A 16,978-nucleotide genomic window follows, 5' to 3' on the forward strand; every position below is an offset into this window, starting at 1 on the left:
GGGGTGTGACTCTGTGTGGGAACAATAAGTGAGTCCACTTTAAAGTGAATAAAGAGAGACTGTGTGTTTTTCTCCTCCTCAGAGTTTAATGTTACACATAAGGAGCTTTGGATCCAGAGTTCTGTCTTTCATGTTTGCCATAATTCACCGCGCTGAAACGCCACCCTGGAGGTTCGTCACGGAGACACTGAAGCCTCTTTCAGTCTCAGAAAAGATGCCATTGGTCATCGCTGTCTGTGAGAGAATTATGACTACTTTTTTCCTCATTTGTCATCACGGTGAAGCCGGGGGTGCAGAGTCATGAATGTGTCCGCTCCCACCCACACAGCTGGGTGGTCTGCAGAGCTGTGACCCCCATAAAGACCTTTGTACCAAGCTGCCGTGAACAGCGCCAGCTCCAGCATGAACCTCACTTTTGTTGGAGTGTCAGGGGGAACTGATTCATGACACATTATGCAAAAGACAGAGGATGAAATGGAGGGTCTGTCTGCAGCTGAGACGCGTCCCAGCTGACTTTTATCAAGGCAAATGAAACCCACTTTGTGCCATTGTCTTCATTAAAAAATGATGAATGTATTAAATAAATTCAGACTCTGTGAGGATAAAAACCTGAATGTGATGTTTTCTTTAGGCTAAAAACTGCCTTTTGACTCAAGTTTTCTGGGTTGTGGGTGTCAAAATGTTTTAATAAATTGATTTGATTGCTAATGTGGATTTCTCCACACAATGGTGTGACTTTTCTCTTCACATTAGCTAATAATATAAAAACATATACTCACTCATATCTTAGAAATCAAGTCTGCTGGGCTCCAACAGGAAATCTACACCATCCTGCAAACACAAATAGCAAACATTCATTCGTTCATTTATTTCACGAGTATTTTTGTTAATTGAATGATCATATAAGAATTTTTTATATATAAACAGTACCAGTACTGGATGGATCCAGAAGAAAACATTAAATATACCTTTTCCCTGTTAGTTATGTGTATTTAAAATGCTCTTTGGTGAGTTTTTATAAAATGTCGAGAAGCCAATATTCATAAAACAACCTATGGCAAAAAAGAAAGTCACAGAAAAGAAATATTTCTAATTTATTTTTCCTCAGATTACTCTAATCTTATTCTCACACAAAGGACTTTAAATGTTTTTGTCAATCTCTGTGTAGGTTGTGTCTCAGTTTTGGGCTACCATGATATTCTGTCTGTCTGTATTTATTCTTTTTAATTGTTGTGAACTCTGATCTGTCTTCCTGGGGTCCATAGGTGACAATTTGCCTGTTGAGGGACTGAAGAATGTACATGGATGAAATGCGATGAAGTATTCATCAATATGCTCAGCCCCCTTAAATAAAATATATAGACGCATATACAGAAACAAAATAAATGCAAGTGTTATAATAAATGAGGAAATGTGTTGAATTGAGGGTGTATATAAAATCATACATATCTACAATTAACCCAGTGACAACATTGCGTTTACTTTTGATGTTATTCTTTTTTAATTTATGTATTGATTTTTTTTTTTTTTTCATTTATATATTTTTTTTTGATTGATGTTGTTTTTTTTCTTTCTTTTTTACTGTATTTATGTCACTATGTGAAGTATTCTTTTGGCAAGAGATGATTTATAACTTAATATGATTTCATGTAAAAACTGTCAATATTAAGATTTGTATATTGGAGCTATACTGAGAGGAGGAACCAGAGAAGTCTGAAGAAGAAAATAGATAAAAAGTGCTGTTTGAACCAAAAGAAGAGTTCAAATCAATATGTAGTATGTATTAACTACAAAAGAACTGTTAAAAATGGGCACTGCATTGGATATAAATTTGCAACACACTGAAATGATATTAATAACGAAAAATGATTTACACTGCACAGAGACCTCACACTTTCCTGTTTTCCTTCATATTATCGAGTCAAAGGATCATCCAAGTGCAGGTTTAAGCTCTGATGTGTTTAACATAACTACGTTGATAAAAGGGTTTGACGATTTTTGTTGTTAAAAATGCAGTGGCTTGTTTTTTTTTTATTATCAGTATTGCATTTGATACCAAGAGCTCCTATAACCATCATTTTGTTGTAGGGTCCAGGAAGAACTAGTTGGTTTTTAACCACTAAGATTCATTAAAAGAAGCTAATTACGCAAATCTGTCACACCTGGCCACAGTTAGCTAGAGTCTGATGCTCACCTTCTTTACCTTCGTCGACTTCTTTGCCGTTTAATGCGGTTATAATCGACACTTTACCAACTCCTGCAGTGCTAATATTACAAACCAATTTTCTTAATTTACTTGTGAATTCTACACTTTTAATTTCGTGTATTTTAATACAGGAGCTCTCTTGTTTTCAGTCCCGGGTGTTCAATCAAACTGATTTTTGCTGCGTCAGTCAAACGTCATGACGTAAACTGATGACAGCACGCGCGCACTTCCTGCAACCGCTGCTGTTTACACCCCCCCAAAGCAAAAGTAGGTAGATACTAGCACAAATTAACACACATTTCACATGCACACACCGTTTGAGGTAACCGGAAGTCACTTATTCACAGTAAGTATGCAGAATCATGCATTATCCCCATTAACAGAAGATAAAGTGAATAAAAAGTCATTTTAATCCGCCTCTGAGCTGCGCAAAGACTTGATTATCATAACAACCACGTGGAATCAAGTGTTAGGAACCTTTGCAAAAGATGCTTTGAGGAAAGGTCCAGGAGTTGTAATTGGTTTAGCTATTTAACCCGATATCAATGAAGTTTCTGGTGTTACAGGTTACTGGCATCTGACCAGATAGAGGAGGTCCAAAATTTGAAGGTACGTTCAGGTTATTTCATTAAAACTCATTTATGTAGTGTCGTATTTTCATATTTCTTCGTGAAATATAGCCTTTAAAAAGTGGGAAATATTCATATTCATGGACTCCAGATGACTTTGAACATTAATTTTTCCCCTAATGATAAAATTAAATTAAAAGTATAGGTGTTTGAATCTGTGATATCCCCTAACATCACAGAGAAGAAACTCAACTTAGTTGCAATTTCATTACATTTTTTTAAATCTTGCAGCAACAATATGGCAATACCAAAATAGATGTAGTTTTTGTTCTGTTCTGTTTAACAAAACCTGCACTCATCTGATTGACTAATTCTTATTCTTTTATTTTACAACTTAAATACGTATAACTTGTTCATTTATTTATTTTTAAAGTTTGATTAAGCTTAATAGTTTAAATTGTATTTATGCCATGTTCCTAATTCACCAGTAGAGGGAGCCACAACACAACTCAAGTGTAGTTAATGACTGTTGCAGCATTAATGATTGTGGTTTCTCCTAAAATCTACAATGCATATTTATCTGAATTAATCACAGAATGGAGTTTTACTTTCTATTTTGATGCTTTTAAAGCTCAGCTTCTTTCAACAGATCTCCTTAAAGTTTTGCACATCTTAATAATGTACCATCAGCTTTTTTATATTACAAGATTTCAACTTTTTGAAGTTTTCTGAAGTCCATGCGTCTCCATTCAGTGTGCAGATGCTGATTCATAATTACAGCCCTCTCCCTGGAATAATCTGAGTGTATTCATATGCAAACACACAGTCAGCACCTGTCCTTTAGAGAGCGGGAATGATGGAAAATTCATGTGTTTACCGTCTGAAGCGGATAGAGGACGCTTCCTGCTCACACAGCGCACAGCTTGGGATTGACAGCTGTTGCTGCCACCTGAGATAGGAGCAGGAAACCAAGGGAGGGAAGGAGAGATAAAGCCAGCAGGGAATTTAAATGAAAGGAATTAATATTCATGATTGGACTCCAGGCCCAGGAGGCCGGTGTAAATCGTGTTCCTGCTGCAGTGCTGGTTTTCTCTCTGCGTGTGTGTTCAGATACAGTGAAAGTAGGCCTGGGTGTGGATGAAATAGGCCATGAGTAGAAATAGCTCTGCAGCCAGGGCTCTGTTCCTCTCAGGAGGGAGAGCTGTGTCAGTTTCTTCATACGTGCTGTTAAACTGGTGGCTGTGTCTTCACCATGCAGGTGTGTGTGTGAGTGAGAAAAAGTGTGAGCCTTCCCTGGTCTCTCCTGCTCCTGGAATCCATGAGAAAGCAGAAATCCTTTTGCCAACTGCATTAAGATTAAAGACAGGGAATGTGTTACTGCCGGCTCAGATGGGGTCTGCGTAATCTGGGACCCAGTGGAAGCCAGAACTCGCCCACTCACCCCCGTCTGTTTCTGTTTTGCTGAAACTTCTTCACATCACAGCGACGCCTGAATCAGTTTAGCTCTGACGGAGGCGATCTTCTCGTTGAAGCTTGTTGAACATGTTTAGTCAGCGCTGTAAAAATACATAAAGGGGGATTGATTTCCTCTTGAGGTGTGTGTGTGTGTGTGTGTGTGTGTGTGTGTGTGTGTGTGTGTGTGTGTGTGTGTGTGTGTGTGTGTGTGTGTGTGTGTGTGTCTCCATCCAGCAGGCAGTTTGTGGGGCTGGGCTAACATCTCCCAGGTGAAAAGGATTATGGGTGAAAAGAGGAGAGCAGAGGGGTGCAGATAAATAAAGTTGAAACATTTTTAGATTACAGAACAGGTCAACCAAACACCTCGTCCAGAAAGTTTCTCCCTGCAGCTCTAAGTGTCTTTCTGCAGCCGTAGCATGTTGGTGTTATGTTTGGGGTGCATTGTTTCACCAGATGAAGAAGTGTTTGTTCTCTACAAACATGACTCAGATAAGCAGATGGTCTCTGTTGTCTTCTTCATCTTTGGATGATGACATTTCCATCTTTGCAGGACAAGCATCAGAAGCAGAGCGTGTCTCCATTTAGAGTCAAAACATGACTTAACGAACTGAAAGGCCAAAGCACAGCAAGGTGAGCCGCTGCACTCTGGAAGAAATGCATTTCTCTGTCTCTTTTGTTTGTTCCACCAGAGCTTTATGAGCACATTAATGTTCAAAGGGTTCGGAGATGCTCCCTCACATTAAAGAAGATAAAGAAAGAAAGACGTCTTTACAGAGATAAACTGTCCTCCGTTAGAGGAGTCTGTGTCAGCCGGTGGTGACATCATCTTTGCAGGAGAGATATTAAAAGCTACCTGACTTTGGAGAGAGAAAATGCAAAATGTCTCTAAAAATAACATCAAATAACGAGTGAAGAGGAGGCCAGAACACAAAGGAGCTGGCTGCCAAACTCAGTGGTGATTATTGCTCAGCCATAAACTCTCAAACATGCTCGGTGCTACTGTACATATGACGGTTGGCAGCGGCTCAGAGCGGCCCCGGGGTCATTATCACCAAAGTCAGAAAATTTCATCTCCTCCCACAGAGCCGAGGACGGCAAGGGGTTTATTTTGATTCTGTTTCATCACGTCTCCCTGTGTTTGTGTTGTTGTGGAGGTAAAGGAAAGTGGGTTTAAGAGGAGAGGAGGATCAAATCATGGTATAGCTGCCTTATAGATATGACTCAGATTGAATGGATCGAACTTTTGCAGTTTTTTTTTTTATCCTCAGAAAAAGTGAAAACAATACTGTGATTTCACTTTTTCAAAAAATCTATAACACAGACTTCTTAGAGGCACAAGCTAGCTGTTTTATTTCCCTCATATTTGCAGGAAAAAGTAAGTTTAATGTACTGATAATAGTAAAGTTTAAGGTCAGTGTCAAAGAGAAAACACCCTAAAATATGCATTCATAAAAGCTTTAATACAGAGGAAAATGGGACGTATCCAATCTCCTTGTTGGTTGATTACCATGGTATGGAGGAGTGTAACAGTGTCTGAAAAAATTACCACGAAGTACTTATAAAACTACCCCAAACTGCAGTTCCTCGTGTGGCCACTAGAGGTTGACTCCATCATGGGGTCAATTCCTGTTAGGCCCAATGTAAAATTTCCTAATTTCGAGATAGAATAAAACAAATTTACAGACTGATTCTATACATACTTCTGACTTTATTGTTGGCTTTACAGACTATAGTGTGGAAGAGTTTAAAAGCCAGTAGAAACAATAACTTTGGAGATTAGACCAAGAAAATTAAATTTGTGAATACACTTTTATTTATTTATTTATTTATTTATTTATTTATTTATGTTTATCTAGCTTTGAAGTAGAAAATAAATAAATAAAAATCCCAGAATCCTGACATTAAAGTCAATAACTAAAAAAAAATGTTTCTTTTTTTTCTTTTTCTTTTTTATTTTTGTTTTTGTTTTGTTTTGTTTTGTTTTGCAAAAGGGGGTGCTCCACTTGAATAGATATTCCATACACTACATATATCTAGAGGGGAGACTTTTGCAAGATCACTTAGAAACTCCTCACAGCCCCTTTAAGTGTCAGTTATCCTCTTCCATACTATGAACAATAATACCAACAAAACAGTCCAAACTGATTGATAAAACCAGTCAGTAAATGTACAATAAAATGGTTTTGCAGTTGGAAATTTAACATAGGACTCTGTGGGAACTGACTCACTTTTAAAGCCAGCCTCAGGTGGCCACTTGAAGAACTGCAGTGTTTGGCATTCTAGTCTTGACTTCATGCCTCAGCTCCAGAAGTTATTACAGTGTAGTATTTTCTAAAACTGGTAAACCCAAGAGCTCTTAAATTATCATATCCATGGTGGAAGAAACTCTGTTTTTATTTAGGATAAGTACCCAGAAACAAGGTTTGGTGAGCTGGTAAAAAAAAAAGTGTATTCACGGCTCCTTAATACAGTCTTTCAGTCTGAATCAGCGGTTTGATATCTAAATGAGACCTGAAGCAGTTTTTGCTTCCCATGAACAGCCGGCCTGGTTGTTGTGTAAGACAGAAGCTGATTATTTGCCGCCTCCTGTTGAAGGCAGACGATGCAGGGATGATGTGTTTGGCGAGGCTTTGCTTGTTTGTATGCAGGCCTTCGGATTCAGGGTGTAGCATTCTGAGCGCAGCCTGTTCTGCACCGAGCACTCGCGGCTGTTTCTATCTCTGAGCTTAAAGTATCTCATGAGTCTGCTGGTGGATTACTCCTTCCCAACAACAACAGACTCTCCATACTGTACCGTCACCAGCTCCACTCTGAAGGCACGCCGAGTAGGAGGCACCACTTCTGAGCACACACTTGGCTCACACTCCCTCTTCAGGTTGCATTAGCAGCAAGAAGCAGAGTCAGTCCTAATGCTTTAGCTTTCTGCCGCCATAAATCTGCAGTTTTTAGTGCTGCTGAGACAGGCCTGTGTGATTAAACATATCTATGAAGAGAGGAGAGGAGATAAGCTGAGCTGCTCACCTATACTTCATGGCTCAGGAATGAGGGTAATAATCCAGGACACTGTAACCTTTGATAAATGCCTTCCAAGGATTAGCTAATGAATTTCCTCTGTAGGCTGCTGGGGTCACACACACACACACACACACACACACACACACACACACACACACACACACACACACACACACACACACACACACACACACACACACAGGAGATGTGTGTACCCTGAATGAGCAGGAATCAGTGCATTAGAGTCGTAACCAGAGCAAATGTTCCACATGGAAGATTTAGCTCCCAGCACGTTGCTGGGAAGACAGTAGAGTCTCTAGAACTGGGGTCACCAACGGGTTGCCCGTGGGCACTTGGGCACCCGCAAAAACCACTTAAGGTGCCTTTGAGGCATGTTCCAAAAAACAGCACGCGTCAATGGAGCTCAGAAATTTATATATGTTTCCTTCCATCATTGTTCTGTAAATTATTAATAATAATTGTTGAATAATTAACTTTGACATGTGAGCAGTGTCTTTCTAGTACTACTACTACTACTACTACTATTGGCTATTTATAACTGTTATTAAAAACTGATCTGTGTAGTTTTGTTCAGGAGGTTTGTATAAGACAAGTAGCCTTTGGTATCACTCATATCCCTTGAGGAAGCCCTCAGTCTCAAAAAGGTTAGTGACCCCTGCTCTAGAATAACCTTGCACCATTTCTGTTTTTGTGCTGTTGATGCACCTGCATATTTTCACGTGCAGCATGAAGTGAAAACAGTTCAGGTCATTGCTGCATGAATCCTGGATTGCCTTCATCAGGTATGGCATGACAAACTATTTTTTCATATTTGCCCTTACACCTGGACTGGTTTCATCTTATGCACCAGTCATGACTTTCTTTTTATCCATTTTATCACTAAAGAAATCAAACTTGAGACTTTATTTCCCTGGAAATAACTCCTCTTGTGTTCTCATTTGATGAAAACAAAGAAGTGGAGAAACTTTCAGGGTAAATCTGAATCTGAGGTGAAGTTGCTTTTTCCTTTTTTTTCTTCTTCTTCTTCTTTTTTTTTTGTTAAATTCTGACGCACAGTTTGGATGCTAGCTACAGAATAAGCAGCTTCAGAGTTTTTAATAAAGTCACTTCAGTTCAGAGTGTGACCGCATGAAGCTCTGCTCTCTCCGCTTTCTCCTCCATGTGCCGGGCGGGCGGTGGGAGGGGGCGGTCACACTCTCTCCCAGCAGAAGTTGCGCGCGATGGGAGGGAGCGCTCAGTGCTGCAGCTGGACGGCGGAGCGGCTCGTGCTGTGCCGGGCACGTCGCGATGAGACGCTGCTCGTGACAGCAGCGTCGGAGAGATAATGAACGCCTTCAGTAAGTGCTGGGATGGACGAGGAAGGTTTACCGTCAGCGCGGGGCGGAAGAACAGCGTACCGTTGCGCCTCCTGGCTCCACGATGGTGTCACCTCTGCGCGCTTTCCCCTCTGCTGTCCGGACAGGGGACTCTGGCGGAGAAGTGACACAGCAGCGCCGGAATTTACACAATCATCAGTGTGAGAACAAACGTGCGAGGGAGTAGAGGCACTGCCATGGAGAAACAGAGCAGAGTCAAGGAGGAAATGCTGACATCGAAGGAGGAGAAGCGCAAAGAGAAGAAGCCCAAATCTGGGAAGCTCTTCAGGAAGAAATCTCTGAGGTCTGTGGGGAGTTTTATGAACAGAATCATCAAAACTTTGGGCACTTTCACCCACTTTGGAGACGCTGACGCGCATGACGCGGAGGACGACGACGGGGGGTTCAGGAATGGCGCACCTTGTACCCTCAGCGCAAGTTCGGGGATCATGAAAGAGGACGTACAGGTGGCGTGGGATCGTGTGGCGAAAAACACATCGAGCACGTCCTCCTCTCTGTGCACCGGCAGAGAGAAACTCCTGTACCAGTACGGGGAGAAGATCCCGGGAGTCCTGGGTCTGAAAAACCACGGGAACACCTGCTTCATGAACGCTGTGGTGCAGTGTTTGAGCAACACCGACCTGCTGGCGGAGTATCTGGGGCTGGAGTGGTACAAGCTGGACCTGAGTCAGACCAGACTGAACGGAGTGGTGAGGAGTGATGAGGTGATGAGGTTCGCAAAGGGAGAGGTCACGGAGCAGTTGGCATCACTTGTGAGGGCTCTGTGGACTCTGGAGTACACCCCACAGCTGTCTGTGGACTTTAAGGTACACATGGTGCAACACTACAGTCCAAAAACACAGTCTGTGAGGGGACGTGGACAATAACAGTGAAATAAGAGCGTAGATTGGCCGAATCAGGAGCCAAAAGTAATATTAAATTCAATAAAAACTTAAAGTCCGGTGATTCTCAGAAATGTCTCTCAAAGCAGGCAGAAATAACAGAAAATGAAAACAAACTGCACCAACCAACAGAAATGATGGATTTATTCTGATGGGTTAAATCTGACATCAAACCTTTAACAATCTGCTCCAGATCAATCATAGAGCCAGCATCCGCTCATCAAACATCTTTAAGAGCTGTAACTTAAACAAATGGAGCATTTTCTCTGTTTACATGCGCTCATTATTCCTTTAATTTCCACCTGGGCGCCTCTCTGGAGTTATTTAACAGCTCAGGGAGATATGACAATAACATGTCTGAGCACATGGGGTGTAAACACTGTTATGAAGAGCACAGTTCAGTCCACATATGTAATTTAGACTAAATACCAGTGTCATAAGTCTCATATCAATCACTAACAGCACTTTTCTCACATATACCAAGAAGTATTGAGGCATCTTTTTGTGTGACTTCACTATATTCACCTCGGTTGATCATGGAGCTGCTCTGAGTGCAAACAGGGTCAGCAGGTGGGGGACTCGAGTGGAGGGATGGACTCAGTTTTTCATCCTGTTGGACCGAGTCGTTAGAGTTTTGCAGGACATGTACCACGAGGAATCAGGATTACTGTTTCTAGATAGATCAGCAAATAAAAAGATCATGAATGATGAAAATTAATGAAACCATCTGATAACGTGTGAAGACTGGATAATAAAGGAATACGTACAAAGAGTTTTGAAGAAATAACCTGGATTACAGTGTTAGCTGATGTAAACTGAACTGCCAGAATAGGTTTTTTAAGCATTTTGTTTGATGACTCATACAAAGTCAAACAATTAGGGTTCAGTTTTTCCCTTTTAAGTTATTTTTCTGGCCTTTTATGACTTTATTAGAGCAGACAGGGCAGGGAGGCAAGATGGACTCAAATCGAAGCCAACCGATCATTCACTCAACCCAAACACTAAGCCACACCAGTGCCCCCCAACTTACATTTATACCATTAAATTAAATCTAAAAAAACAAGATTGAGGTCATCTGTCACCCACAACCATAGACTGTAAAAAATAAACAGATGTCATCCTGCTTGGCTCAAATTAGGGTCGCCAAAAAAAGCTGCTCCCCCTGGTGGCTGGCTGCAGTATAGATCAAAAACTCCATCTCCTCAGCCATCCCAGATGGGCTATGATCAATTTAAAATAATAAATACACCTCGGAGAAATGTTTATCACATCTGTGTGCTGTGATGACGTGCATATATTAGCTGCAATGTGTTCAAGTCCTCTTTTTTCTGAAAAGTTTCTTTTTCATTAGTCACTAGAGGTTGAAAACACAGTTTTGCGTAATGTTTAACAATGATTGACAGCTGCCGTTCTTGTGTAGGTTTTTTTGGGAATAGTAAGACACATCGGGAAGGAGCGCTTTGAAGAGATTAGACTTTTAACAGAAAAATAAAAACAAACTTATTTTTGTCACCCGGCTCCGCTCAGATTCTCCAAGTGTCCCTCATTGTCTCTACTGCAGACGGCACCCGGTAACGGCGTTGTTTTGGCTTCAAAACTGTAAAAGGCGAAGCCAAGCTGTCCATTTTATCTACAGTCAATGGTCACAACCACATCAGCAGAGGGATGAAAGATAGAAAGACACGTCGACCGTCTGAACAAAGAGATTTAAAATATTCTACAGTTTTATTTGGCAGAGGCTTTTGTCACTACAATTTAGACCGGAGGGAAAAAACCATAATAAGCAACAAAGTGCTTTAAGCTTGATTGGCTGCAGGTGCTGCCATCTAGTGCCAGAAGTAGTTTGTCATTTGTAAATTATTTTTTTTTTATTTCAGGCATTTATTTTTTCTACAATATGTAGTCATAACTTATAATTCAATGTCAATGATATGGTTTAACATTTAACAGCTTTCATTATTTAGCATTATCAGTGTGAAATATTTCCCTTCTGTTATTCTTTGAGTTATTCGCCAACAGAGATGAGGTTATGATGCTTATTTTAAAATGATGGCTATCAGTTAAGTAGCAACATTAAACAGCCGTCCAATTAGTGTCTCAGTCTCAACAGTGTTAAGTGTCTTTAAATGTTAAATCCATGTTAATGCTGCAGTTTGATCATAAAAAACCTCAGAGAGATATCTGCTGTAATAATCTCAAACATGTCCTTGTAGTTGCTGATTAAAAAAGAAGCATAATAATATAGTCAGGCTTATGGAATTGATACATTTATAACTATATTTCAGATTTTCTGCTGTGGGCTGGTGGAAGTTACAGCCACGTGAACATCATTAACCCCGGCAGGTGAACTTGATGACTTTGTAGAAACAGCTCAGTGCTACAGTAGATGGTTTTCCTCCTGCAGCGTGCAAAATAAAGTGAACTGTAGCACATTTTTTATGAAGATATATGTTCATGCAGGACAAATATGATTTACAGAAACACTTTCCCCTCAGTGAGGATCAGGAGTCTCTATCAGGAGACCTTAATGCTCCCAGGCAGTCATTGGTTCTTCAGCTGCAGCTCTTTGCTCTGGGTTTCTCTGAGAGTTGAAGGGAAGAAGTGGATAATACAGACCGGCTAACAAAAACATTTTATAATGGATCTATTCCTGGGGTTGCTAATTACTTTGTAGAAAGAGAAGCCCATGTCTGCAGGAGCAGCTTGACCTGTATTCTGTGAGCACTTTGATTCAGTCCTGGAAAATGTTTAAATGAAATATCTGTGGATACACTTGAATCTTTAATTTTCACTTCTCTATGAGCCAAACTGAATCTACTCCTCTGTTTTCTCCTTGTTGTCAGTTATTCCCAGTCTTTCTAATTGCTGATCTTTCAGAGAAGTTGTGATATGATGGTAGTTTACTAGATCTCCTGTATTAACAGACCAATTCAGGTCTATTTCACAACATACTTCAATATTTGAGCTTCCCTCCCCGAATGAGTCGTCAGAGAAAATCCCCCTCTCTGTGAGTTTGGTGAACTCCTTCAAGTCTCTCCTGGGAGGGTTCGGGATGTTATCAGGACAACAATCCGAGGGAGCAGCATGGAAACAACTTGGCAAGATTTAGGGAGAGATAAAAAGAAACACACCTAACACTCCCTGGTGTGTGTGATAAAGTGTTTCCTGTGCTGCAGAAGACACACATGCACAGAACTGAGCTGTAGGAGGACCAGAGCAGAGCTCAGACTGCCTGTTGAGTCACTTCACAGCTGCCACAAGTTCAGCATCGTAAGATAATCAGATCTTTCCGAGGCTGGAAACCACTGGCAGTTTACAAGAAGTTGATTTATTTTGATGAAAGAGCTTCAAAAAGGGTTTTCTCTCTTTATGTTAAATGAAAACGTCTCGTTTGTAAACATAGACCCCTCCCCCTTTCATCCAAAGCTCCTGAAGGTTATAATTCAACAGAGTCAGGAGAAGCACCAAAACAAAGTCCTGGCACCCGTCCACATTCCTGAAGCACCTGTGCCGTCTGACAGGATAGAGGCTGCTTTTATAAACACTCACTGAAGATTTCACCTCGCTGAAGCGTCCCAAGGTTCCTCTCACAGATGTGTCTCTGATCTCAAATTAAAGTTTGAGTTCCCCCAACCTGAAAGGCAGATGTGTGCGTTTGATCTGGACGGTGCCGGCATGTTTTCTGCCCCCCACCCCAGCAGGATGCTGTTTGCACAGAGAGGCCAGATCCTGAAACTCAAACAGTTACCCAACAGCCGATTTATCAGTTTCCACAACATGAGAGGCCTGAGAGGAGGGAGTCAGGGTGAGGAGGCTGGATGACCCAATAGGAATGTCATCCTCCCCGCTGAGCGGATCCACAGCAGAGTTTCTCTGGAGCTCAATAAATGTAGTGACGACAGAGCGCTTTCTCACAGGTATGTGTCAATATTTGCAGTCGCCATGTTGATCTGTAATGATTATCTGAGCTGCTGGCTGCAGAAAGCCAGACAACCTACGAAGAGACCAGCAGCACACAATTGATCCACGACCAGGGCAACTTTTACCGTCACTGATTTCTGCAGCAACTAAAGGCCAAGTGCAAAAACTGATTCAGGAGCAGGGTTAGACTGCTGTTATTATATCTGAAGAGATATTACTTTATCCACAAATGAGGAAGCACTCAGCAGCAGTTATGAGGAAAAATGTCTCTTTTAACAAGGGCTAACTTTGACATCTGAGGAGACATGTTGGTTAGGGATGCACCGATACTGATCCACTGATCCTTTTTCTTTTTCACCGGCGTTCTTGGTACCTTGATTTGGTATGTTACCTCTGATGCACTTTTATGTTTTTTCCTGAATTACCAGTCTACAGGGTAAAATTTTTTACTATTATTATTAATTTCTGCATATTCTACAGCATGGTTTTTACCAAACTGCTGGTAAACATTTAAATATTTTATAGTTTAAATAAATATTTACTTCAGTGATTCCATATACTCATATTTTGCCTTTTACCTAAAACATAACCAGTCTTATCCCTCAGTAGAGCATACAGGTTATTATTGAACACTGGTATCGGTATTGGTCGATACTCAAAGCCAGTGGCAATTGCTCTAAGACTGCAAGGGAAGCTCAGCTTCCCCTAAAATGTCCCTATAAAAAAAGTGGTGATATGTTCTGCTGTGTGTACATTTCATTGACAAAATATGCGCTAGAATTCCTTCATCTTTTGTTCAGAATCAGCTCCTATCACAGGTAACTGGCTCCACCTCCTTCTCATTCATCCCCGCAGCGTCTCAGCGCTTTAACACAGTCGGACGCTGAGCGTCTTCTGACTTCAGCAGAGAGGCGTAGAGTGGGTTGTTCCACTGTGGAAACTGGACGGTCATTGGATTAACACTGGGCTTTGCCCCACCCTCGGACGCTCAGCGTCTCTGGGGGTCTATGAGGCAGTGGGCTGGCCTGGACGCTGGGCTTCTGCATGATGATTGGATGATCTGTCTGAGGCTGGATCCCTTTTTGATTGACAGTGAAATGAGCCAGTCAGCGATCTTGAAGTATAACCCTCCACTGGAGCGTCTTGTGAGTTATACATTCAGCTGTTCTGGACTGATCTGGAGGATTTATCGATCCCCAGTGAGTTTACCTTTCTTAAAAACGCCAAGTGTTGTGTTTAAAGATTCTGTCTCTTTTCACCAATAAGCAGCTACAGCTACAGCTGTGGAGCTTCTCCTCCTGTCACTCACACTTACAGCCTGTCGTAGTCTCACATAGCAGCTCCAGCTGCTAACAAGCTGACACAGAGGGTAGAATTTACATTTAAATAAATGACCAAATTAATGATGTAGGCCGGAAAACAATGAGCTCCCCCTCCTTGACTGACCAGCAGCCGCCACTGCTCAAAGCCCGGGTATCGGTATTGGTATCTGAACCAGAAAAGTTGGATTGGTGCATCCCTAATGTTGGCTACAAGAGACAACAGCAGCTGAGTAGAGGTTTTCATGTGTCTAAATGCAGAAAAACAAGAGCACAGAAAACTAACAGATTTTTTTCCTGCGAGCCATGCACAGCTGTTGGACAAAGTATACATATAAATATCTGCAGTTCCTCAAGTGTCCACTCTGAGCTTGCCCAAAACAAAGATTCACCATTACGTCTGATGTATGGGTATGCATTTCCATCTTTACAGCAGAAATAAACAGGATTATGGTGATCTCCAGACTAACAACTGGAGTCGTGTCGCGTGAAGTTTCAGATACCTGGTCAGAAAAGTAAACACAAGATCAGCTAAAAGTCGTCTGATCTCAATGTTTAGTCATTTTGAATCTTCAGAAACTGGTTGGAAATCTGCAGCGTAGATGAACTGATGTAGAGGATGGTTAAAGTGATGTGTGCTGCTGTGTGTTTAGTTCAGTCCTCATCTTTACTCAGATGATTACACACATTACAAACCGGCCACTGGCTGTTATGACACAGTGAGCAGTAATAAACAAGCTGTTTTCCACAACCTCAATTATATCACCGAGACAACTGCCACCTTGAAGAGCCTGATGATAATTACTGTTATTACCTCTCTGCACAACAGCTTCCAGCTCATAAATGAGCTGCTCTCTCCGTTTGTGTCGGAGCATTTCTGCAAAGCAGTCCTTAATGTTTATGACTGCATGTAATTTGCTCCCAGCAGTTTAAGGATATTTGTTGTAACGTCAGGTGTGATAGGAAGGTCATATATCAGGGCTGTGATGCAGGAGGCAGGGTGGGTGTTTCCCATCACATTTAACAACCGTCCTTTAGTGTTATGACAAACAACAAAGACTGAGTTTATAGATCCTAAGGCATAAAAAGCAACACTGCTTTTACTGCTCTTTGCTGCATTTTTGCACACAGCTAAGGTTTTGATTTTCAGATTCTTAAATCTGAGAGTCATGCATCTCTCAGACCAAAGTAGAAAGTTTATCGACCCTTCACTTGTTTTGGATTAAAATTTGAGCTGGAGGATTTGTAAAGGAACACAGTGGAAATAGAATGTGGCAGGACAGTGGTGTGCACAGACTTTTAGAAGGGCTGGGGCCAAAAGAAAAAGAAAAACACATACAGCACAACCTTTTGGGTCTGAAGAGGGCACTTTAGTGTGCTTTGCTAACCAGGAGAGCACTTTGGTACACACTTTGGCCCCCAAGAGGGCACTTTATCACGCCTTTTGACACCAGAGAGGGGACTTTGGCTGCTGTTTTGGCTCCATTGTAGGACACTTAGGGCATGGTCACACTGGCTATCCAAACCGTGTCATGCTCAAGCACAGTTGCCACACCCATGGCCTGTCTGCATCATCATGAAGTGTCTGTTTACATGAAGCCTGATCTCATCAGAGTTAGCACAATGGGTCACAGACAACTCTGCTCTAACTTCAGAGACTATTTTACTTATAGTTACCGTATTTTCCGCACTACAAGGCGCTTCGGAGTATAGGGCGCACCTTTAATGACTGGCCTATTTGAAAACTGTTTTCATATATAGGGCGCACCGCATTATAAGGCGCATAGAGTAGAAGTTACAGTAGTGGCTGGGGTTGCGTTATGCATCCACTAGATGGAGCTGTGTTAAAGGGAATGTCAACAAAACAGTCAATAAGTCAGTCAAACTCAGGCTACATCCACACGGAGCCGCACATTTTCCTATCCAACTATTTTCTGTGCTGTTTTCAAAAAAAGCGCGCTGTAAAGACGAAGACATTTCTGCCGTCCACAAAAGCCGTTTCTAGAGATCAGTTCAAATGCCAGACCTTTGGGGGGCGCTGTATTGCTCTAACAATAAACAAGAGAAGAAGCCCGGGCCAGCCTGTGAGCTAATGTTAGCACTTAGCAGAATTCCTCTTTACAGGTTCTTACTGCTTACCGCTGTTACTATGATGACGCCCCCTGACTACAGTAGCCATGATTAATCAACATCGATCCATATAGAAGGCACATCG

The 16,978-nt window shown here is 41.5% G+C and overlaps 2 protein-coding genes across 2 annotated transcripts in view; one reads left to right on the forward strand and one right to left on the reverse strand.

Moving 5' to 3' along the window:
- LOC141809922 (phosphoinositide 3-kinase regulatory subunit 5-like) overlaps window positions 1-2,699 on the reverse strand; it is a 74,854-nt gene extending 72,155 nt beyond the window's left edge. Inside the window, exons 1-2 of the mRNA XM_074697164.1 lie at window positions 2,195-2,699; window positions 780-831 (exon numbers count right to left, since the gene is read on the reverse strand). The gene's annotated coding sequence lies outside the window, so the exon portion shown is untranslated. The remainder of the gene's footprint in view (window positions 1-779; window positions 832-2,194) is intronic.
- Window positions 2,700-8,480: 5,781 nt separating this feature from the next.
- The window catches only part of usp43b (ubiquitin specific peptidase 43b), a 76,253-nt gene continuing 67,755 nt past the window's right edge, over window positions 8,481-16,978 (forward strand). The window contains exon 1 of the mRNA XM_074697162.1: window positions 8,481-9,448. Coding sequence (XP_074553263.1) covers window positions 8,819-9,448 — 630 coding nt within the window. The 5' untranslated portion in view covers window positions 8,481-8,818. The remainder of the gene's footprint in view (window positions 9,449-16,978) is intronic.

Source organism: Halichoeres trimaculatus, unplaced genomic scaffold (genome assembly GCF_033239565.1).
Source record: "Halichoeres trimaculatus isolate MK-OKI-2021-1 unplaced genomic scaffold, fHalTri1.1 fHalTri1_scaffold_20, whole genome shotgun sequence".
NCBI classification, from domain to species: Eukaryota; Metazoa; Chordata; class Actinopteri; order Labriformes; family Labridae; genus Halichoeres; species Halichoeres trimaculatus.